General features: G+C 41.1%; 1 protein-coding gene across 3 annotated transcripts in view; it reads left to right on the forward strand.

The window, feature by feature from the left end:
* Window positions 1-20128, forward strand: part of WAPL (WAPL cohesin release factor) — a 131981-nt gene extending 111853 nt beyond the window's left edge. For all 3 annotated transcript variants that reach the window (XM_075934835.1, XM_075934833.1, XM_075934834.1), the window contains exons 10-19: window positions 1744-1855; window positions 4272-4369; window positions 4768-4844; window positions 5872-6047; window positions 6384-6499; window positions 7503-7664; window positions 14095-14302; window positions 16001-16089; window positions 17201-17296; window positions 17703-20128. In XM_075934835.1, coding sequence (XP_075790950.1) covers window positions 1744-1855; window positions 4272-4369; window positions 4768-4844; window positions 5872-6047; window positions 6384-6499; window positions 7503-7664; window positions 14095-14302; window positions 16001-16089; window positions 17201-17296; window positions 17703-17768 — 1200 coding nt within the window. In that variant the 3' untranslated portion in view covers window positions 17769-20128. The remainder of the gene's footprint in view (window positions 1-1743; window positions 1856-4271; window positions 4370-4767; window positions 4845-5871; window positions 6048-6383; window positions 6500-7502; window positions 7665-14094; window positions 14303-16000; window positions 16090-17200; window positions 17297-17702) is intronic.
* The last annotated feature ends 2963 nt before the right edge of the window (window positions 20129-23091 follow it).

Raw genomic sequence — 23091 nt, forward strand, 5'->3', positions numbered from 1 at the left:
GAAAGGCCCCTAGCTGTATCTCTCCATCAATTCCATAGCTGCCTAAACAGTGCTTGTGGCTCAGGCTGGAGCTCAAGCATGAAGCCTAGAAGTAGCGTGGTCTTTAATAATCTCGACTAAAACAGTTTCTTTTGACATCCTGCTCTTTTACTTGTTGTATTTGTGGTAGATATAAAATGACTAGATTTGCATATGGCCTAAGGTTTGATTTACCTGTATTCTTTAGCATATGATGTGATTTTTAGCATTTGTTTGCCAGTTCTATGTGGCTTTCTGTGCAAGAGATTTAGCTTGTCTTTGTTTACTGTTCATGGTTGCTGCATTGGCTTTAGCCTTACTAAAGCGATCATCAAAATAAAATCTAAATGTTTTCCTAAAACATAGCAAGGAGTATTTTATTTATTTGGTAAAACTTAATGGTTTTTATCTAAACTTTTTAACATAGGATTGAGGTGTAGTGGTAATCCTCAAACTTTTCAATGTTTGTAGTCTGGTGTATCCAAAGTATTTTTTTTATTTTTAAATGTGGAAAATATTTTAAATACTGGAAGGGTTTTCCCCACTTAGTTTGTTGTCCTGCTAATTAACACCCTCCCCTTGGCAGGTGTAAAATTAAAATGTTTTCAGCAACAAGAGGAAACCTAATCTATCTGGCAGATAGAGAAGCAGTATTTTGTGGCTTTGCTTATTTTTTGCAGTCTATCTGATTTTAGCCATTTTCTTCCTCAGTTGGGTGTTAGATAACAGGAAGTGCAAATGAAAGGAGACAGTTTGACTCTCTTAAATTACTGGCAAAATGGAGAAATATAAAAATGAACATGCAAAATCATTTTTGCTCTTCCCTTGGCCCTATTCAGTGAACCTTCTGTTAAATAAATCTTAGTCTCTAAGGTGCCATAGGACTCCTCACTGCTTTTGCAGACACAAACTAAGGGTGTGTCTAGACTACAGGGTTTTTCTGAAAAAGAGTGGCCTTTTTTCAAAAAAAACTTCCCCTGCGTCTAGACTGCTGCTGTATTCTTTCGAAGTAAATCGAAAGAACGCGGCATTTTTTCCGACGACGGAAAACCTCATTTTACGAGGAATAACACCTTTTGTTTGAAAGTGCTCTTTTGGAAAAAGGCGCTATGTAATGCAAACTGTGCTTTTACATGAGAGAGCATCCAGATTGCCTGGGTTCTCTCTTTCGAAAAAGCAGCGCACTTTTTCGAAAGTACTGGCTGTAGGCTTTTTCAAAAGTATCTTTTGAAAAAGGCTTGTAGTCCAAGCTGCCCCTCCAAGTCTTAAACCCTTCTCAGTTTCACTAGCTCCCTCTGGTGGCTGTCATACATGAAGATAATTTTTTTGTTCAGTTATGTCGTGGGAATTTAAACTCCAATGAGTTTATGGAGTTTTTTTATTTAAACACTGAAATAACTTATTTTGACAGTAGCCATAACTCCGAAGTATCCCAAAATACTGAAGTATAGACTTTGAATTGGAGGATTCACTCTGTGCATCTCTAGCTGATACTGTATTGATTCCGATAGGCTAGACATCTGTAATGCTTGTCAATTTGTGATTCACTAATTAAATGATTCCCGTGGATAAACTATTTCTTTTTAATTCCTGGATTCAGAATTATTGCACATTCTAAAGGCCTTAAGGTTATTTTTGTAAGATATTTTTATATACTAAGAGGCCGTTGTCAATAGCTGTTGGTGATGGAATTACTTTACTAATTTTAGATTCTGACTTTTTCAGACTGGGCATTTGGCAATGGAGACGCTATTGTCTCTCACCTCAAAACGAGCAGGAGACTGGTTTAAAGAAGAGCTACGACTTCTAGGTGGTCTTGATCATATTGTAGATAAAGGTATATTGAACACATTTCATTTGACTCATTGAAAAGTATAAACGAATTAGATGGCGATTTATGAGGGGAAGATTTTTCTATTAATTGGTTAGCTTTTCTGAATTTCAATTATCATAGTAAGAGAAAAGAAAAATGTGTATCTTATACATAAGCTATCAGAACTTAAATCCCGCATCAAAATGTTGAGAAAAATGTAATGCACCGTTAAAGTTTAGCATGTTGTATTGAAAACAGATTCAATTCTAAATTGATAATGCACGTGTGTTATTACTTCAGATGGATAATAGGATACCAGTGTGGTAACTTAGGAGTTTGGGTTTTGAGTGGTTGTGTTACTTGTATAATATGAATAGATATTGGAATTCTATTACTTTACAGAACACCAGTGATAACCCCTTCTAAAACACAGTATCTTATTCCGGACACACTTTCTTTCTAAGACACCCCACAGAAAGCTAACTCTTGAAGAAGATGGGGATGTAAGCGACTAGTCAACTACCTGATAAGCAAATGCTTGTTGGGTACTCTAGTAGGAACTCTACTAGTTGCTTCCTTCCTTCCTTCCTCCCCCCCCCCCCCCCCCACTCTCCCAACTGACACACTGATAGAGGCAGCAAGGGAGGGGAGCAAGAGCCAGTGCTAGGGAGAATCAGCTTAAAAACTGGTTCCCGCCCCAGCACTGTCTCCGCAGGGGGGCAGAGGAGGCAGAGGGCAGTGGGGATTGAAACTGTCCTGGTTGGACTGGTCCTGACTGCTGCTCCTTTCCCTTCGAAATGTACAAGAGTCAGCTTCAGCTCATGTACATTTCAAAGGAAGAGGTGCAGAGAGGAACCCACGCCAGTGGAGACTGCTTTGGTCCCCACTGGTGTGGGTTCCTGCTGCCTCTCTCCCATTGAAATGTTCAGGCTTTTGTACATTTCAAATGGAGAGGGGCAGCAGGACAGAGAGCGCCCCTCCTTATTGACTAATCGAGTAGTCTGATAGAAATTCGATGGACTACTCGATTAGCTGACTAATCAAAATTTATCATCCCTAGAAGAAGACATGAGTTTGAACTCTTAAGATACTTGTAGGTGCACTTTTTGAAGTACGGTGAAACTTTGGGAAGAAGGTCTCTGTTACAACAAGTATTAATGAGTTATGGAAAGCTAGCTGTTGAAATTGAGTAAGAGAAAGTAATGAGCTGGTGCTGAGGGTTTGGAGAGGCAAGTTTGCCAATTCCTTATATATTTCTTTGATTTTACTTCTATTCTACAGCATTAGCTATCTGCTTCTTTAATAGTATAAAATGTGCTGAATAATCTACAGTTCTCTGCCTTAGTAGTTTGCTGAAGAATCTCTTCTTGGTCAATAGAAAAATAAACTTGATTTGTTTCTCTCCTCATGACAAACTTATTTGTTTTCCAACTTTTAAATACCAGTATGATGGAGTCTTAATTCACTTCAGAGTTTGGGCTTGAGGAGGGTTTTGGGTTCTTTGGCAGCTGTTGTTTTGTGCCAAATGTATGAGACTATGCTCAGTGCTTCTTTAAAAAGAATTTACTAGGAGAAATACAACACTTTTTGAAATATTACAGGAAGTCCCCAACTTACAAATGGGTTGTTCCAAAAGTTCATTGTAAGTTGGTGGTTTGGAATTCAAACATGTTTTCCCGTGGAATAGAAACAATGTTGTGAATGGTGTTTAGGTTTCCAGGCTAGCCCACAAAAGCCTATGTAACCCATAATGTAGCTGAAATACTGTATATTTGCAATGGGAAAAAAGTAGAATTTTTTTATTTAACCTTGCATGCTGGTGTCGGAGGAAAGGCAGGTTTAATTAGAGGAGCATGAGGAGGTAGGTGGAGGCTCTGAAGGGGACTTGTGGGTATCCCCTGGCTCCCTCCTGCAGAGTCTGTGGCAGCTCCTGTGGTCAACCCCATCTCCCATATCTCCCCATCTCAGCTCCATGGGCCCGGCACTGGTTGCAGGAACCTTCATCCCCCAACCACTCCCCCTTCCCCACAGACTACATCCATCACCTGTTCACCGATAGACAGTGAGCAGTGCAAGTATGGCTGGATGACACTGGAGGAGCAGGGGACCCTTTTGCCTTCAAAGTACCACTGTTGTACAGCCGCCCCCTACTCTTCTGGAGTTCTCTAGGCAATACTTGCAGAGCTCGCCATTACCTGCACTGATTGCCCAAGGTTACAAGCGAGCTTTTGTTTGTACGTGTAGATGTTTGTAATTTGGGGGTTGCCTGTGATTGATTTTTATGATCATCTCACTCCTTTAAATAAAGTAACTTTGGTAAGTGTGACAAGTAGGGCTGAAGAAGTATTGGATGAATTGCTGTTGCTACAGTTGCAGTGTATGCCTTGAAAAGTACAGGTTTCAGAAGGACCTCTTTAATGCTGCTCTCTTTACTGCTTAGTCAAAGAATGTGTGGATCACCTAAGCAGTGATGAAAATGAAGAGAAATTGGTTGCTTCATTATGGGGAGCAGAAAGATGTTTACGGGTCTTAGAAAGTGTAAGTATGAGTAGATATATTTTCTTCCTAATGGGATAGTGGCTTAATTTTTTTCTGTTTCATTATGGCACAGAGATGCTGTTTGATACCAGAAATGGATTTGTATGAAAATTGGTCAGCAGTATGAGATGGTGGGGTTCTGTAGGACCTGAGATGGGCATTCTGTTGTGGCTTGTGGGGCCATGTACAAGATAAAAGCTTAGGAAAATAGTGTCACAAAAAAAGTGAAAATGCACATGGAAAATGAGTTCCAATGAGTGCCAATTTCAGTATTATGAATTTTTTTTTAAATATTGATGAGATAAAGTGATGAGTAAAGAGGAGCAATATTATGTGTTCACTGTTCTTTCTCCCTTCCAACAAAAGGTTAGTTCTGATACAATGGTTTTACTTTTTAGGTGACTGTTCATAACCCAGAGAATCAAAGCTACTTGATAGCATACAAAGACTCACAGCTCATAGTCTCATCAGCTAAGTAAGTTCTCATAAAATATTTCAGGCATTCTTGAACATATGACAGAAATATACACAGGTCAAGTTTACACAGTATACTTATTCCCCTAGAATTTGAGTATTGCTACACCCTGTGGAACTGAAATGGTCATAGTAAAGTGAATATAGGCAAAACATTGTCTGCAGTGCGCTCTTTACACTAGTGTTCACAATGGTGGGAAATTGAAGGGGAAGGCTAAAGTTAACAACTTTTAAAAACATCTATTGCCTTACTATTAATTCATATACTAGTTTAGAATAAAACTATTATATAGTTACTATTTGCCTTCATAAGAAAAGTAGTAAATATTATATGCCAAATTGCTGTCTGTATCACAAATTTTTCTGGTCATATAAGGTATGGCCCATTAGGAAGCAATTGCTGGTTATCTGATTTGCAAGCTGTGTATGGTCTGACATCAGTGAGAGAGGCAGGCTATGTTCCAAAGGGTACCACATGCCAGCTCAGAGTTGGCATTTTGGAATTCTGTTGTTCTCTACACTTTTCTATCTGTTTAGTTGGAGGAATTTTCAACTGGTGAGTTACTACTTTGAGTGAAACGAAAGGGATACAATCTGAGGGTGCAAAGCAGATAGAACTGTGTTGAGATCCTAACTAACCAATGGCAGCCTATTTCGATTTAGAATCGCAAACGTGGTTGGCAGGTTAATCAGATAACACATTTTTTCTAAGTATTCAAGATATGTAGTATGTTGCTTAAGAGCTTTGGATGTTCATGATTTTTAGGTCCTGGTTCCGCACTTTAGTTTCCCAATTTTATCTATAACTATGAAATCCCTGAAATTTTCTGTTCTGCCAACAGAAACTTCATCTAATGAAGTAAAGAATCAAACTGGAGGTAGTTAATGTTATAGAAAATATAGAACACATTTTGCATACACATCACATTTATATCATTTTCTTCATCATGCACATATAATGAAAGATAAAATGCCCTAACACTATGTGAGTTACTTTATTACATTTTCTCTGCATTTTGCATCTTCAGAGCATTACAGCATTGTGAGGAACTGATTCAGCGATATAACCGTGCTGAAGACAGCATCTGTTTATCAGACAGCAAACCTTTGCCTCACCAGAATGTAACTAATCATGTGGGTAAAGCAGTGGAAGATTGTATGAGGGCCATCATTGGTGTCTTGCTCAACTTAACAAATGATAATGGTAAGGGATCTTTCCATAGCTGGCACTTTGCATATCAAACAGTATAAGGTAGGTCATTCCTACCAACCTCCTAAATTCTACAGTGTTTTGTTCACGTATGCTGGATCTTAGTAATACAAGAACCAGTGCTTGTCACCAGAAATTGGATGGGGACTGGGAAGTAGACAGTTAACAAGAGAAGCATGTTTGACAAAGGACACTAATTGGATTTTAGAAAAGATTTGTTTCAATGTTTGCATGATGTTCAAAAGTTGTTTACTAATTTAGAAGCTTGACCACATTATTTTTTATTCCCTCCTCCTCCCCTTCTCTTCTCTCCCCCCCCCCCCTCCCCAGAGTGGGGCAGCACAAAAACGGGTGAACAAGATGGTCTGATAGGCACAGCTATGAATTGCGTGCTTCAGGTTCCAAAGTTCCTACCTCAAGAACAGAGATTTGATATTCGGGTGTTGGTAAGATAATATTCTTTGAACTAAGGCTAATTTTAAACAAACCCTTTGTTTTATTAATATAAATAATGTGTTTGCCGCAGTTCTGTGGAAATTGAACTACTTCAGTTTTTCGTTGAGGGACATATTAAAGTTTTTACTGAATTTTTATACAAGAAAATGTCACATTTGAAGTTAATGGGAGCATTACCTGTGTACGGTTTGAGGAAACCCTGTTTAATGATGTAAAGATTTGACACCTAAATGTTACCCAAATCTCTCACACATTAGGGGTAACCAGCACTTCATTTGAAGGAATAAAGTTGGCATCTTAGAAGGTTTTTTAAGGTGCCCATTATATGGCTACAGTTGAACAACTTTTAAGTTTTGTTAAAGCTCTGTGTGCACATAGAATGCCTACGAACTTATTTACAAACAGATGTTTGGCAATGCAAAATGAGAATTTAGTATGAAATGGGAGTCCTGCCGTACCAAAACTTTGAAGCAATCCATAGCTATTTAATGTGGCATAAGTCAACAGCTTAGACTAACTTTCAAAGAAAATTACTGTCTCGTTTCAATGTCCATTTCAGTTTATAAATATGTGGTCAATTTTGGACAACCTTTGTTTGAGGAATCTATTTTGCCTCTCTTTTGACAGTATTCTAGTAAATATGTGTGGTATTTTTTAAAAAAAAGTAAAATGCACAGTCTAAGTTTTTAAAAACAAGTGAGCCAAAAGTTAGGCTACTAAATCTCTATTATAAATAAGGGAACAGAGCTTCAAAAGTGCTGAGAGATGCTTTAAAAATCTGGCCTCTTGCACCTAAATGTGGATGTAGAAACTTAACAATTTTTTAAAAATGTGGCTGTTTTCTGTCCATCGGACCATTTGATAAAGGAGTACGCACACCTTTGTGAGCACCACACAGATAAAGTATAAACGTATTACAGTGAATTTGACAAATAAGATTATTTTATTTGGATTCCATTTCTCTTCATTATATGTACTGTTTGATTCTTCCAGGGCTTGGGTCTGCTGATCAACCTGGTAGAGTATAGTGCTCGGAATAGGCACTGTCTTGTCAATATGGAAACAACCTGTTCTTTTGATTCATTCTGTTCAGGAGAAGGGGATGATAGCATAAAGATAGCTGGTCAAATTGATGCTGTTCATGCTTTAGTACAGGTAAGTAGCAGCTTTAGTCACAAAACAGTTTTTAATGTAATATTGAAGTTATTTGATTATGATTCTTTCATGGATGAAAGTAAGTTAAGTGGCAGTGTCACATCAAAGTTTTTTTTCCTATAAACATTACAAAATGCTCAACCTACTGTGTTTTTTGCCCCCAGCTTTCACTTGTTCTTTGAATGATTTCTCGTATGCATTCCAATAGAGAGGTGTGTGTGGTAGGTGCGTGATTGTCAAAGAATTTTTCCTGTAGCGGTACCCGTCGTCCTCACCACAGGTGCTTCAGAGGCAGGGTGGAGACACACCGTGCGCACTCAGGACAGAGACTATGATCCCTGTCTGAACTCTCACTGCACATCAATGTCAGGGAGCTGCAGGCATTGCGTTTTGCCTGGCTTCAGGGTCGGTGCTTCTCAGTTCTGATGGGCACTAACGCAGCTATGTTTTATATAGACAGGGTGGTGCTTGCTCCTCTCCCCTGTGCCAAAAAGCCCTTCTCCTGTGGTACTTCTATATATCCCACCACATCCACTTGCAAGCATCATATCTGCCGGGGTGCAGAACAGCTAAGACAGCCTCAACTCATTCAGCACTCATGAATGGTTGTTCAGAGCGGGCATCGCCTTGTCTGTCTTCTGCGGGGGAGGGGGGTGTCATCCCTATGCGGACTTCTTTGAAAACAAGGATCAACCAGAAGTGCTACCTGTTCTATTTCTTCCAGAATCACAGTCAACGGTCCTTTGCATTTTACCTGTCCTAGTAGAGCCATCTCTTCTATGCCTTCCCTCCCTTTCTTCTCATACACACGGTCCTCTTCAAGGTCCAAAAGGACAAGGCCCAGGCAGCAATGGTTCACCACTCAACTGAACCTGTCAGTGGACAGGTGGCTGGCATTACCTCTGCTCCTGGATCTATCACCCAGCACCATGGTCGCCTACAGTACCCCAGCATGGTGTCCCTTGACTTCATGGTGGGGAATCTCTGTGGTTGACTCATCTCAAGTAGCAGTGCTTGGACTTGATCCATGAGGTCGGCCTCACACTGCCTAATGCTACAGGTGCAGAAGGTAGCCAAGAATAATGGGAATAGGGGTTTGCTGCGGCTGGATGCCTTGTTGAATAGACCAGACTTCTGGTCAGGCCATGTATTTGGCTAAGTGAAAGCATTTCTCTATTTGGCCCATTCAACAAGGCGTCTTCCTGCAGCAAGCCCATATTTCCATTATGCTTGATACTCCCTGCACTTATAGCATTAGGGCTTGGACATCTTGTCCATCAGGGTCTTCGGCTATCTCAATGTTGTACCTAGGGGATGGCAGTAGATCCGTCTTTGGAAACTGTGTGGTGGTTCCTCACAGGTTTTGACAAGCTATGTCCCCAGGTCAAAGACCCAGTTTCCCAGTGCGACCTGAACCTGTTATTCTAAGCTTGTGGGAATCTGGTTCAAGCCCCTAGCAACTTGCCCCTTATCCTGCTTCTCCTGGAAGGTGGCCTTCTTGGTGGCCATTACCTCAGTTCAATCATGGAGACTTGCCGCCCCAGCAGCTTCCTGCTACTACCACACAGCTGTGCAGTTCTGGTCTACAGGGTGAAAATCTTTTCTGTGTGCTCATGCAAGCATGCAGCTTAGAGGGAACCCTGGTTGGCAGTGTCTTACATATCACACAATGAAGGGACTTCACAGCTGACCCAACAGGTATTGCTAAGAACATTTTTTTCCAAAGATTGTGCACATGCACACGCCTGTTGGAATGAACATGAACACCACATCTCAAAGAACAATAGTTACCAAAGATAGGTAGCCGTTTTCTATCTAGTTACAGTGTTTTCTTTTTTCTGCTGCTTCTCCCTCTGTTGCAGAAGCTGTTTCCCATATAAAGGACAGTAGTACTATTATTTCTGACACAAAAACCCTTTTTTCATTCACACTAAAGCTATTTTTGTTTCCAATTTATTTCTAGCTTTGTTTAAACCCACTGTACTTCTAGTAAAATATAACAAGCTACTTCTGTCTTGCATGCCCCCTTCCAAGAATGGCTTTTCAAAATTACATCTTTATTGAATTTTTTTAAAAAAATTTACTTAATATATTTATCAATATATAGCATTCATCACAACAACTTCAGAACATTAGTGTCAGTGTCGCAAGATGTGCAGATTACTCCCAAGTATTAAATTGACTGTCATAAAAACAAAAAAACCATGAAAAGTTATTCCATAGTGAAGCAGGCTCGGTAGCCGTTTATCAGACAGTCTGAAGCTGAAATAGTTAAATGATTTTTTTCATTCTTTTTTTAGTTATTTCAGCACTAGTTTGTGTATTGATACTCTTACTTCAGCTGTGTAGTCACTCAATCTGAAATAAATGTCTTTAGACTTCCTCCTCTAAAGTAACGAAAGATGTGAATTAATACCCATCTAGCAACTTCAGTTCCAGTTGGTTTCTAAAAACTCAGTACCCAAACAAAATGAGGTGTATGTGTCAATAATTTGGGGTCACTTTCAGATTTTTGCTGTTTTCCCAGTTATGAAATTGAAGTCACAATTTTGTTTGTATGGGCATACTACAGATACAACAGACATCCATTATCCAAGTACAACACAGAGTAATAGAAAAGAACAATGCCTAAATGTACACTTCTTTTCAAAGGGCTAATCAAAAAGGTGATCTAGACCAGAGGTGGGCAAGAGGCTGCCAGCAGACCAGATCTGGCCCGCCAAGCCACCAGATCTGGCCAGAACCCTCAGGCAGAGATCAGTTCAGGTTTTAGAAAGCTTGCTGTTCCTGCTCCCCCCAGCAAAATCTCTTAGTTGCCATTGGCCAATCTCTGTTTCCAGCCAACAGGAGCCAAGAATTTTGCTGGGAGCAGGGACAGTGTAGGAAGCCTTCTCCCTCCCTCCTCATCCCCCTTCCCTCCCCCCCGCCTCTTACGCTCAGAACCGAATGAGCGAGCAGCCTCCAGCCAGTGTCTGCCTCTGGCACCCCAGCTGGTATCTGGCACTCCCTTCCCCAACCCTCTGCTCTCCCCAACCTTCTGCCTCCTCCTGCACCCATACCCTCTCCCAGATCTGGCACCCCAATCTCCTTCCCCAGATCATAAGTCTTTCCTAGACTAGGTTACATCCCAAAATCCTGCACCCCAGTCCTCTTCCCTTGGTCACAACTGCTTCCTTCACCCACACTCCTTCGTAGATCCTGTTCTCCCTCTGCATCCACGTCACTCACCCTAAGCTTCTGTCTGCACCCAATCTCCATCCCAGAACCCGCATCTCCTTCATTAATATCCTGGAAAAATGCGGCACTCAACCACTTTCCAAAATCTTGGAGTCTCCTCTCCTCTCCCCTCCCCCCCCCCTCTAAAATTTGGGAGAGCTGGAGCAATCTAGGGGAAGGGCAAAAAACTCTTATAAAATAAATTCCAACAGGAATTAGGAAAACAAAAAATAGAGCTTATGGGGAAAAGATAAATTTGTAGGGAGTAAAAGGAAAGGTGAAAACAGAAAAAAGTCAAATGCAGAGATTTCTGTAAGACTAATATCAACTTGATCATTTTACAAATGAAAAGTGCAATTTAAGTATTCTAGTGTCTCAAAGAAAATATTGTATTTATTATTCAGGAAAGGGTTTCTGACTCAATTTACATGTTAACTTATATTTTTATCCTTCAGAATGGTGAATTGAATTGCCTTTGATCTTTATCATGAGGCATTCCACCCTTATTTATCATGAATGTGTATAATCTTTTTTAAAAAGGATAATGATTATAGAAATGTGGGACTTGAAGGGAACCTCAGCAGGTCATTTAGTGCAAGCCCCTGCACAGAGGCAGGACTGAGTATTATGTAGATCATACCTGACATCTCAGAATCATAGACTCCTAGGGCTGGAAGAGAGCTCAGGGGGTCATTGAGTCCAGCCCCCTGCCCATAGCAGAACCAACCCCAATTAATCATCTAGCCAGGGCTTTGTCAAGCCGGGACTTAGAGGTTTTTAAGGATGGAGATTCCACCAGCTCCCTAGGTAACCCATTCCAGTGTTTCACCGCCCTCCTAGGGAAATAGTTTTTCCTAATATCCAACCTAGACCTCCCCCACTGTAACTTGAGACCATTGCTCCTCATTCTGTCATCTGTCACTGCTGAGAACAGCTTCTCCCCATCCTCTTTGGAACCCCCTTTCAGGAGATTGAAGGCTGCTATCAAATTCCCCTTCACTCTTCTCTTCTGCAGACTAAACAAGCCCAGATCCCTCAGCCTCTCCATGTAGGTTGTGTGCTCCAGCCCCCTAATCATTTTTGTTGCCCTCCGCTGGACCTTCTCCAGTGCATCCTCATCCTTTCTATAGTGGAGCCCCAGAACTAGATGCAATATTCCAGACTTGGGCTCACCAGTGCCAAATAAAGTGGTATAATCACTTCTCTAGATCTGCTGGAAATGCTCCTCCTAATGCACCCTAAAATGCTATTAGCCTTCTTGGCTACAAGGTCACACTGTTGACTCATATCCAGCTTCTCATCCAGGTCCTTTTATGCACAACTGCTGCTCAGCCAGTCAGTCCTCAGCCTGTAGCGCTGCTTGGGATTCTTCTGTCCCAAGTGTAGGACTCAGCATTTGTCCTTGTCGAACCTCTCTAACCTGTTCTTAAAAACCTCCAGTCATTTTGTTTCAATGCTTAAATTACTCTTACAGTTAGGAAGGTTGTCCTAATGTAGAACTTGAATCTCCCGTGCTACAATTTAAACCCATTACTACTTTTCCTGTCCTCAGTTTGTCATCCTCTTTGTAACATCCTTTATTAATTTGAAGACTGGTATGTTCCCCTCTATCTTCTTCTTTTCTTGGTTCTAAACAAACCAATCCAATTTTTTTCTCTTTAAAAACAAAAAAAAAGTCCTCTAGCACCATAAATACCCCAAAAATGTATATAATATCATGAGCTTTCATGGGCAAAACCCACTTCCTCAAATTCCTGGTAGGATATATTTTCTAGGCCTGGTGCCCAGACACTGTTTCTCCTTTGAGGCTTTATGAGTGGGAGAGTTACTTACAATACTTCTAATACATCCCAGAGTGATGTTTGGTTTTTTTGGAACAGTATTGGATTGTTGACCCATATTTAGTTTGATACAGTATCCTATCCAGATCATCCTCTGCAGGATTCCTTGCTAAGCAGTCATTTCCCAATTTGTATTTGTGTAATCGAATTTTCCTTGCTAAGTGTTAACTTTGCATTTTGTTCTTGTTGAATTTCATCTTGTGTAATATGGCCACTTCTGTGTGTTTTGAATTCTAATACAGGCAGTCCCCGGGTTACGTACAAGATAGGGACTGTAGGTTTGTTCTTAAGTTGAATCTGTATGTAAGTCGGAACTGGCGTCCAGATTCAGACACTGCTGAAACTGACCGCCAGTTCTGACTTACATACAGAATCAACTTAAGAACCCCAGGTGTCCCCAAGTCAGCTGCTGCTGAAACTGATCAGCAGCTGATTCCAGGAAGCCCGGGGCAGAGCAACTCTGCCTGGGGCTTCCTGTAGTCAGCGCTGGTCAGTTTCAGCACAAGCTGACTTGGGGACGCCTGGGGCAGAGCAGCTGGGGTGCTGCTGGGTTGCTCCAGGAGCGGCGCTACTGGGTGCTACTGGACCAACCTAGCAGCACCCCATCTGCTCTGCCCCAGGCGTCCTGATTCAGCCGCTGCTGAAACTGACCAGCAGCGGCTGAATCAGGACCTGGGGCAGAGCAGCTGGGGTGCTGCCGGTTGGTCCAGTAGTGCCCAGAGCGGGCGCTGCAGGACCAATCGGCAGCGCCCCAGCTGCTCTGCCCCAGAGTCCAAAACAAAAACCTGGTCTGCTGGGGGGGGGGGGGGGGGAGCACACTAGCTGCCCCCCCCCTCCCCAGCAGACCAGGGACACGGGGAGCAGAGCCTCTGAGGCTTTGCTCTGGCAAAGCCTCAGAGGCAAGGGACCCCGCCGCGGCTGCGGCTTCAGTCCGGGAGCCTGTGGTCTGCTGGGGACGGTCCCCAGCAGACCACAGGCACCCAGATTGAGGCGGCAGCAGCGGCGGTTCCCCGCGCCTCTGAGGCTTTGCTCTGGCAAAGCCTCAGAAGCGCGGGAACCCGCCCGGTGCCCCTGGTCTGCTGGAGACGGTCTCCAGCAGACCGGGGCACCGGAGCAGCTTACGAACGGGGCTTTCTCGCCCCGACTTCCGGGGCGAGAAAGCCCCGTTCGTAAGTGCGGATCCGACGTAAGTCGGATCCACGTAAGTCGGGGACTGCCTGTACTGTCCTCCAATGTCATTAATAACACTAATAATGAGGAATAAAACCATTGGAAAGGGGTATGCATGCGAAGGGGAAATGACAGCTCAAAATATAAACATACTGTTTAGGGCTCGACCCAGAACTGAATGTCTCCTCAAATTTTCCTACCAGCTGTTTCTTGAGCGTGAACGAGCAGCACAGCTGGCAGAGAGCCAGACAGATGAGTTGATCAAAGAAGCTCCTACTGCACAGCATGATAAGAGTGGAGAATGGCAAGAGACAAGTGGAGAGATTCAATGGGTCTCCACAGAAAAGTCAGATAATACTGAAGAGAAAGATAAGAAGGAAGAGGATGAAGAAGAACTTGACCTTAATAAAGGTATATCAGTTGGTTTCAGTCAGCTGAAGGGGGTGGGGAAGAGCTGTGTGATTGCAGTACAGTTGTGCCTCTAGTGAAGATTGCATAAGAGTTTCCATTCTAATCTCCATTTTCCAGTGATGTAGCACACCTTGGGCTGACAGGTTGGTGTCTACCCATACGTGAAACGTCTGAAAAATTTGAACAAAAGCATTCAGTTACTGTGTTCTGTGGGGAGGGAAGGAAACAATAATACCTTTTTCACTTGGCAGAGTCCTGATCTCAATTCAGATTCTTTTCTAAAGCCTTTGTTTCTTGGACATTTTAATACTGTAATGTTTCCTACATAATATTCTGGTGGCCATTTGCCCACCTTCACTCTTTCCTATTTCCTTTTATTTAGTCTTTCTCTTGCCTCTCATTTCCCCTATTCACTTTTCTTTTTGGTTTTCTGACTCCGTTTACTTTTCTTCTGGCCTCTTTAATCTTTAGGTCCCATGTTTATTTCTCTTCCACTATCGTGCATCCCCATTTCTCTTTTTTCTTGATTCCCTTCTGTTCCCATAGTATTTCTGCATCCCTCTGACTCTCCCCATCCCTAGCCACTTTTTTCCCTGCATCTCATAGCAGACAGTCCTTACCTCTCCCCCCAAATTCCCATCCACTTGCAGGTGAACCAGAAAATTGTGTATGGAAATGTTTCAAGGCCTAGTGCCTCCAACTTGGGGAATGACACCAGAGTTCCTGGCAATCTCCAGGGCCAGGTGGCCAAGCACCCGCTCCATCTCTGGAGAATGAAGACCTTCATCATCCCCCACCCATCTTATTCCTTCCCCTCACAGATTTCCTGTCTCTCTTGTCTGCTCCACTCTGTTCATCTTCCCTCTGTTCATCTTCCCTATCTCATTACTTACACTTTCTCTATCCTCTTCCTCCCCCCTTTCCCCCATTTGTAGTTCTGTCTTCTAGTGCTTGGTCAAAGGGTATGCCCAACAGTCCTTTCAGGTCACTAGCTGGAAGATAGCATAATAATTATATTAAAGAAAATATATGGGAAAAAAACGGATATGTCAATTAATTGAAGGAAAGATGGTATCTCCTTCCACTTTCACATGTATTTCTTTTATTGTATGTAGTAATAGAGATGTAGCTGTATTAGTCTGGTCTAGATGAAACAAAAGACAGGACCATGCAGCACTTTAAAACTAACAAGATGGTTTATTAGGTGATGAGCTTTCGTGGGCCAGACCCACTTCCTCAGATCAGATTTTCTTCCACAATTTGATCTGAGGAAGTGGGTCTGGCCCACGAAAGCTCATCACCTAATAAACCATCTTGTTAGTCTTTAAAGTGCTGCATAGTCCTGTTTTTTATTGTATGTGTGCACCTTCCTTGTATTATAAAGTTTATAATAAAGATGTTGAGAGAGCTTAGTGAATAATCCTGATGGTTGGGCCAATATTTCCTCTTGTAATTAGTTCTGGTATCCAGGGCCATGTGTGAGATTGCTTGATATTTAATGGCTGTCATGTTTAAGTATACATTGTATTTTGTAGAGTTATCTGAGATACCTTGGCTGTGGAGGGAATTTACATTTGTTCTACAGTAATGTAATCCTTTGAAATGGCACTGAACAAGTTGTATATAAATTCTAGGTATGAAAGAAACTTGCTTCCTAAAAAGTATATACTGTGTAAGCAATTTCTCCTTATTTTGCAGCCCTTCAACATGCTGGGAAGCACATGGAAGATTGCATTGTGGCCTCGTACACAGCATTGCTTCTGGGCTGTCTCTGCCAGGAGAGTCCAGTAAGGAAATGAGTCAATGATTCATTCTAAAATGGTTCTAAATGTTCATTAAAGTAGCCACTTGCAGTAATGAAGTGATTTTGTTGAGCTAGGATTTTGTATAAGTTGACTACATTGGAGGGTCATTCTGGTGCATATATAGCTCAAGCAAGGTTTGTGGAAGTATTCCATTCTAAACCAGTCGTCATTTACTTATATTAGGTGCAGTAATTACAGTTGGAAGGATACTAGTGAAGAGATTTTTTTTTTAAAACTCAGTGTTTTAATAGCTTCCATAGGAGTTTCATATTTCTTCATAGTTCAAGGAATTTCATTTGTGCCAGTGATTTTTAGAGAGCCATATTTGAATATGCCCACATTCTCTGAAGAGCTCTCTCTGAATGTCTATCGGATTGGGAAACATTCTTCAGAGCTGAAATTTTAAATTTAGGAATTCAGAGTTGTACATATAAATAAAAACTTAGTACTGCATATGCTCAGCTGTCAGGTTTTGTTTTGTGTTGGGTTTTTTTCCAGAAAAGTGGGTGACTCTGATTAGGTATCAGAATTGACAGGCTGTATACTGAATTTAGATAGGATCTGAAGAGCACTGTTGTGCAGCTTCTTGCTGATTTATTATGTAATAATCCATTCTGGAGCAGTGACAAGTATCACTCAGTCTTTCAGGAATAGAAATATTATTCCATGGCAAAAGACAGTTAGTTCTCACCCTGTCAGTAGAATGCTTTTTTCTGTCTAGTTTTCAAAAATCCTGGATAGTCAGACTGATTTGTTTTAATGTTTTTTTATTTTTATATCTATATCTATATCTATATATATCTGTAAAATAAATAAAACATATTAAATCAAATCAGTTTTATATAAACATGAACAAACCTGTAGCAGTTGCTGTTGGCTAGAGGGCTTGGCCGAGAAAAGTCATCCTTGGGAATTCACTGCCAGTAGGGGGGAGATTATATGAAGTTGAAAGACAAGTGTAGGAACTGCAGCAATAAAACTGAGGATGGAGGGGTGGGGGGCAGAAGTGTTACATCATCACATATCAAGACCTATAATGTTTCAGTGCTTGAAAAATATTTCATCATTTAAAAGAAATGTTTGACTTCCTCAGATCAATGTGACTACTGTGAGGGAATACTTACCTGAAGGGGACTTCTCAATAATGACTGAAATGCTCAAAAAATTTCTCAGTTTCATGAATCTTACTGTAAGTAGCGCATATTTTAAAGATTGCTAGATGTAGTTAGTTTTTGTACTTTAAACTGCTCTTTAATTTTTTATCTTACACTTGAGATGATATTAATATTGATAAAAGCTGCTAGTGAGCTCCCTCTCTGGGAAGAGAGGGGAGAGCACAAGCTGATATCTTGATTTTTAATACAGAATGTCCATTTGCCAACCCTTCATTTTGCTAGTAAATGGAAAGGAAACTACTTCCTTGTTCCCCTTTTGAATGTGACTAGTCAATGGAAAATATTTCAGAACCACAGCCTAAAGTACACTTATTGTCTCTCTAATATGTGTATTCTAAAATGTGCATAGCTTTTTGAGATTTTTGTAGTGTCATAAATGCTTTTGTTACTTTCTTATTTTTTTCTGTTACTTGTTTTCAGTGTGCTGTTGGAACAACAGGCCAGAAATCTATCTCTAGGGTGATTGAATACTTGGAACATTGCTAGATACTTAACTTCCGCTGCAGGCACTCTAATGCTGGAGCTACCCTTAGACAAAGAAAGAAATCATGAAAGAAGTCCTTGAAGATACACCAAGACCATTCATCTGTGTCATTCGTGTTCAGATTTTTAAGGCTACCTGGTCTCTTAAGCATGCATTCAGCATTTTCTAAAAGACAGTTACTACATCAATCTGCAACTATCAAAAATGAGGGGAAAAGGTTCTGAAGAAAATAAATATAGAATTGATGCAGTGCAGTATTTAAATATTTTGGCAGGGTTTACCCTCCCTTTCTTTTTTCTTGCTTCGTTCATGACAAGTTTAAAGGGGAAAAACTTGCTGCTGATAGTGCAACTGCTGTTTACTGTTGAGCCACTGTTTCATGCCAGCCAGGTGCAAGGCAGCTTAGCTACTGAGGTATCAAACAAATGTTCTAATAAAGAAGTTCTGGACAGCAGTATCGCTCCTATTTGAGTTTAATTTGCTCTTGCTTTTTTGTTATGTGATTATTCCAAAATCATAAAATATAAATTTTTAAATACTTTGGTGATTTTAACTACTGTCTATATTTAAAATTATTGGAATCCAAAGAGGCAAGGATTGGATTGTTTATATTTTTATACTGTTTTGATTGAAATTAGGTGGTTGAACTACTTCTCAGTTCTAAAACTGTCGTGGCCCATGTACTGTAGGCTGAGAGAGGCCATAACACTTCATAATTCTAAAAGACATAAAAAACATCAATACACCATGCAGTTTAAGGGTATATCATCAAAAAATGCAGTAACTGTAAAGAGTTGTGCCCTGTTAAAGGACATAGTGAAATAATGTTCAAGCCCAGGGTAGTTTACACTTCATACTAAGCAAAAACTTTGGAATGCTGTTTTGATTTGTTACAAGGGAGCATTTAAGATATATTTTATAATACTCAGTACAAAGAATTTGGATGTTTTAGGGGGCAACTCAGTAAAGAAGCTAAAACACCAATGGGGATTAATGTTTCCAGCTGACATAATCTTTCTATTTCATTCTTCTGTAGTATGGCAAAGTTAAATGCATACAACACAAAGCCTTAAAATGCTGATATAGCTAAGATTTTGTTCAGGCAGAGGTCTAGTTCACAAAGCATTGTGTGTGAAGACTTTAGTGGAACAAAAAATCCCAGAAAATACATCTAGATTTTTTTTTTAAATATTAGTGTTTTTTCTTGCACTCATTATTCAGACCAACAAAATTGGTAATTATTTTTATTATGCTGGTCTTGAATATTTGCAGACTCTTTGGAGTCCTGCATCATCGACATTTTAAAAATACCTGTAGAGGTAATTACATCATGTTACTCCACTGAACTTGTAAAACTTGAAGCCATAAAAATATTAGCTCTATGTATAATGAGGGGGAAATAACAGGAAATCTAACCGGCTTTTAGATCTTGTGTTATTTTCATGTATAAAGTTACAAACTCGTGCTTTTGTATCAGTGCCAGCTGTAAAGTTTTTTTACATACAGTGGCTGCCTTCTATGTCTTCCTATTTTTGATAATGCAGATTGTTGGGAATTCTGTAAGGAAGTAACTGATTAGAGGCAAAAATCTTATGTTGGTCATAACTTTTTGCATTTTCTCTCTCACCTTCTAAAAATGTAGTGTACCAGTGTAACTTAGAAGGGATTTTGAAGTTGTGTTTTCTTTTCTCTTTGGGTAAAAATCTCGGTATATAAAGAGAATCTTAGTAAAATGAAATATGTAAACGATTTCTGGAAGGATGAATTTTACTGGTTATGTTTTGCCCATTTCATCTTCTAATTTTAAATTAATGGGTTTTCATTTATAGTTAGAATTAAAAAAGATTAAACAGTTAAGTTCCTGTGGACAGATGGCAAGAGATAATATAGATGTAATCCAAAAAAAAATGGAGAAGTACGTTTCTCTGTTACACTGGTAATAGTTTGAATGGAAATTCATTTACCTCAGTGTTTAACAATTTTTGAAATAATTGTCAGACACTGACTAATAGATTTTTTGAGGGTGGGGGGAGAAATCACCCTGTGAACTGCAGTGCATTTTTGTGTGTTAAAACCTCAAATAACTCTGCATTAAAGGGTACCTGAGGCCAACTTGCAAATTAAAGTTTTAAAGTAACTTTTTCCATTGTAAATATTTGTGTAAATACTCTCAATTGGGAATTAGAACAGTAGAGTACTTTTCTGAATCCAATCCTATTTTTATTTTATACAGTATTTCTCAGCTGTGATCTTTGGAGCAAAAACCAATGGCAGGAAAAATAGTTTGTACCAGTTTCATGAAGTATGTCTTTGGGTTTTTGTAAATAATTTTAACTCAAATAAAATTGCTACTTTCAATACACATGTTGTCTTTTAACATGTAATAAAGCATATTTTCTCCATCAGAAATTGCAAAAGGAGAAGGGCTCTATCAGGTGAACCATCAAAAATGAATGTTGATGGTGAAGCCTGATGTTAGTGTTCCACCTGCATTGGCATGTGAAATACCAGCATTCTGTTGAAAGTCCTAGCTGATTTGTATCCAACCCGCAGGGATCAAAGTGCTCTGAAGACATTGCACTTGGCATCATGACAAGAGTTAATGGCATTCTCTTTGCAACTCAACAGTAACTGCCACTGATTGGAACACAGCACATCTGAGGGAGTTATAGCCAGAACAATGGAAACTCATTAAAACACAGGGAAAATGGAGCAGTCTTCACTTTATCCTCATGGAGAGTAACTGACTTCCTCTTCTCTCTTCAATGGGAAGTAGGGGAATTAAAATCAGTATTGCTGTACTTTAGTTTGAATGATGATATTCTAATCTGTTCAGGGTGGATTTTCTCCAGCACCTCTTTTGTTAACTGATACAGCTAAATCTTTTCTGTTAGCTGCAAAGTACAGTAAAAGTCAGACTTGAGAGAATGTGTGAATGGTGTTGTCATCTCATTACCACTCTATTGTATTAACTAGCATCAGCATAATGGAATTTTCTCTTTTTGCTGTAAAGAGCTGTTAATAGAGTTCCAAGTGCTGGAGCCACACATCATTCATAGATAGTAGTGTAGAAGACAGTCATGTCATTATGTACTTATAAATGTGTGTCTAGCAATTCTTAGCAGATTCAGTAGGAGAAATATTTCCACTCTGGGTGCTTTATATTTAGACATGTGTATTGGGAGCAGTAGATCTCTGAAATAACCTTGAGAATTAATAGAAGAGTTTGGAGGATCTTAAAGAAGAATAAGATTGTTTCAAGACTGAGGTTGAGACAGTTTTGCAACATTGATTTTATCGAGAGAGTAATCTGAAATGTTCTGTATGAATACTTGATATTTTAAAAGCTTAAATGTAAAAGCAGACAGTGGGAATAGATTTCTGAGCTCATCTAATTTATTTGATATGTTGCCAACAGCCTTAAGCACATGGAACCAGAAACTGGATAGTGATCACAACACTGTCAAAGGTTTTTAGTTTTGCCATATGCTTAATCTCTGTGCAAAGAACAATTGGAATAGTAGTTGGGTTCTGATCAGGGTATTCTCATTTTGGATTGTATAAGTGTTTTCAGGTTCATATCTGATCCAATTGAGGAAAAATATTTTTCATATCCAGTTCATCAGCAACTCCTCCCATATTCCTTGATCTTAGCTGTTTCTCTACTGGATTCATATGCTCAACCCCTTGCACTCTTCTCCACCTCACCTCGGTGGGGAACGTTGGTGGAATTCTTTACACAGGGATTCACCCATCTCATCTTAGCCATATGGCTTCAGCAGTCATGGATCACCACCTCTTGAGTGGTGGTCTAACTTTGGGGACTTCTGTATCAAGTGATTGTGTCCATGCATCCTGAGGTGATGAAAGATCAAGGTGTTCTCCTGTAATAGTGAAGAGGTGAGAACATCACAGGCGTGGGGAACCTAAAAGCCTATAGGCCAGATCCAGCCCATGGCAAGACGCTGGGCTTCCATCTTTTCCCCCCTCCCCTGCATGCTGAGCCGGTGCTAACACTCCTTCCCTACTTGAAAGTCCCCCACTCTGCAGGTCTGGAATACTAGTACAGTCTTGCCCGCCTGCAGGGTGCAGGGGGTGAGGGAAGCCCAGAGCTTCATCACTAACTGGATCAAAGGAAGCAGGAGGCCAGTTGTGGATCTATGGGGCTGGAGTGCAAGGGAGCCCCTGTGCCCAGAGTGTTTCTTGTGTCTCTCTCTTTTTAACACGGGGCCAGGCTGGTGAAACGGTTTTTGGTCCTTTGTGGGCCTAACCTGTGAGGTCTTTTTGTTTTGGGGGGTTGGTTTTGTTTGAGGTGTGCTTGGTTTTGCATTGTTTCTTCGAGTGCTTGATTATGTCCATTCCATCTAGATGTGCGTGCCCCGGCACAAGTTCCGGAAGCTTTTTGCCCTTAGCAGTACCAGTTGGGCCAGCAAGGGAGCCCCCTGGAGTGGCATCCATATATCCTAGCATATAACCCCCTGCTGGCCCTTCACTCCCTCAGTTCCTCCTTTCCACCCTGAGGGTTGCTGGAATGCTTTGCTTTCCTTTGCAAGTGCTCCCTTAGCTTTCTTATGTAAACAGTTTCTCCTTAGGAGTAGTTAGCAGTTGATTATTAGTAGTGATTAGATAGTACTGATAGTAGTTTCCCGCTTCCCTCCATGAGGAGGGCATGGTGGGGCCCCAGGGTTTCAAACCCTGTCAACAGTGCTCCAACCCCATGCCCTGTGGAGGCACTGTTTGAAGTGCCTTGGTGATGGCCATTTAACTAATGCCTGCAAGATCAGCAGGTCCCTTAAGGTACGCAGAGCGAGAGAGACTCCAGGTTTAAGCTCCTGTTAATGGAGTCAGCGCTTCAATCCCCAGTGCCGGAGCTGGCATCGTCGGTAAGGAGCGCACCAGCATCGACTACAGAGATGGAGCGGACACCAAGGCATGTGGTGCCTTCCCGGCACTGATCAGCACCGACCCACCGATCTCAATCGCCAGTGCCATTGACTAGTAAACGGGAGTGAAGTGAAAGGTCACCGTGGAAGCGGGATTGGAGCACCAGCCCTCGGGTCTGGTGCTTCAAGAGAGGAGCCCGGTAAGATTGGGAGCCCAAGGGGGCCGGGACCTGTCTCTGGAGGAGGGCCGGAGGCCATCCACACTGGAGACGTTCTCTGTGGTCTGGGAGCTGATAGAGCTCGCAGCCTCCCCAGGCCCGGCACGGGGCAGCACGCAGGCCGCAAGACCCATGTGCCTAAGCCGGCCCCGGCACTGCAGCCGGTACTGCCAAGGCAAGAGCTGGGGGTACTAGACATGGTACAGAGGGGATACTCTCTCCCA

The sequence above is a fragment of the Pelodiscus sinensis genome, chromosome 8 (genome assembly GCF_049634645.1).
Source record: "Pelodiscus sinensis isolate JC-2024 chromosome 8, ASM4963464v1, whole genome shotgun sequence".
NCBI lineage: Eukaryota > Metazoa > Chordata > Testudines > Trionychidae > Pelodiscus > Pelodiscus sinensis.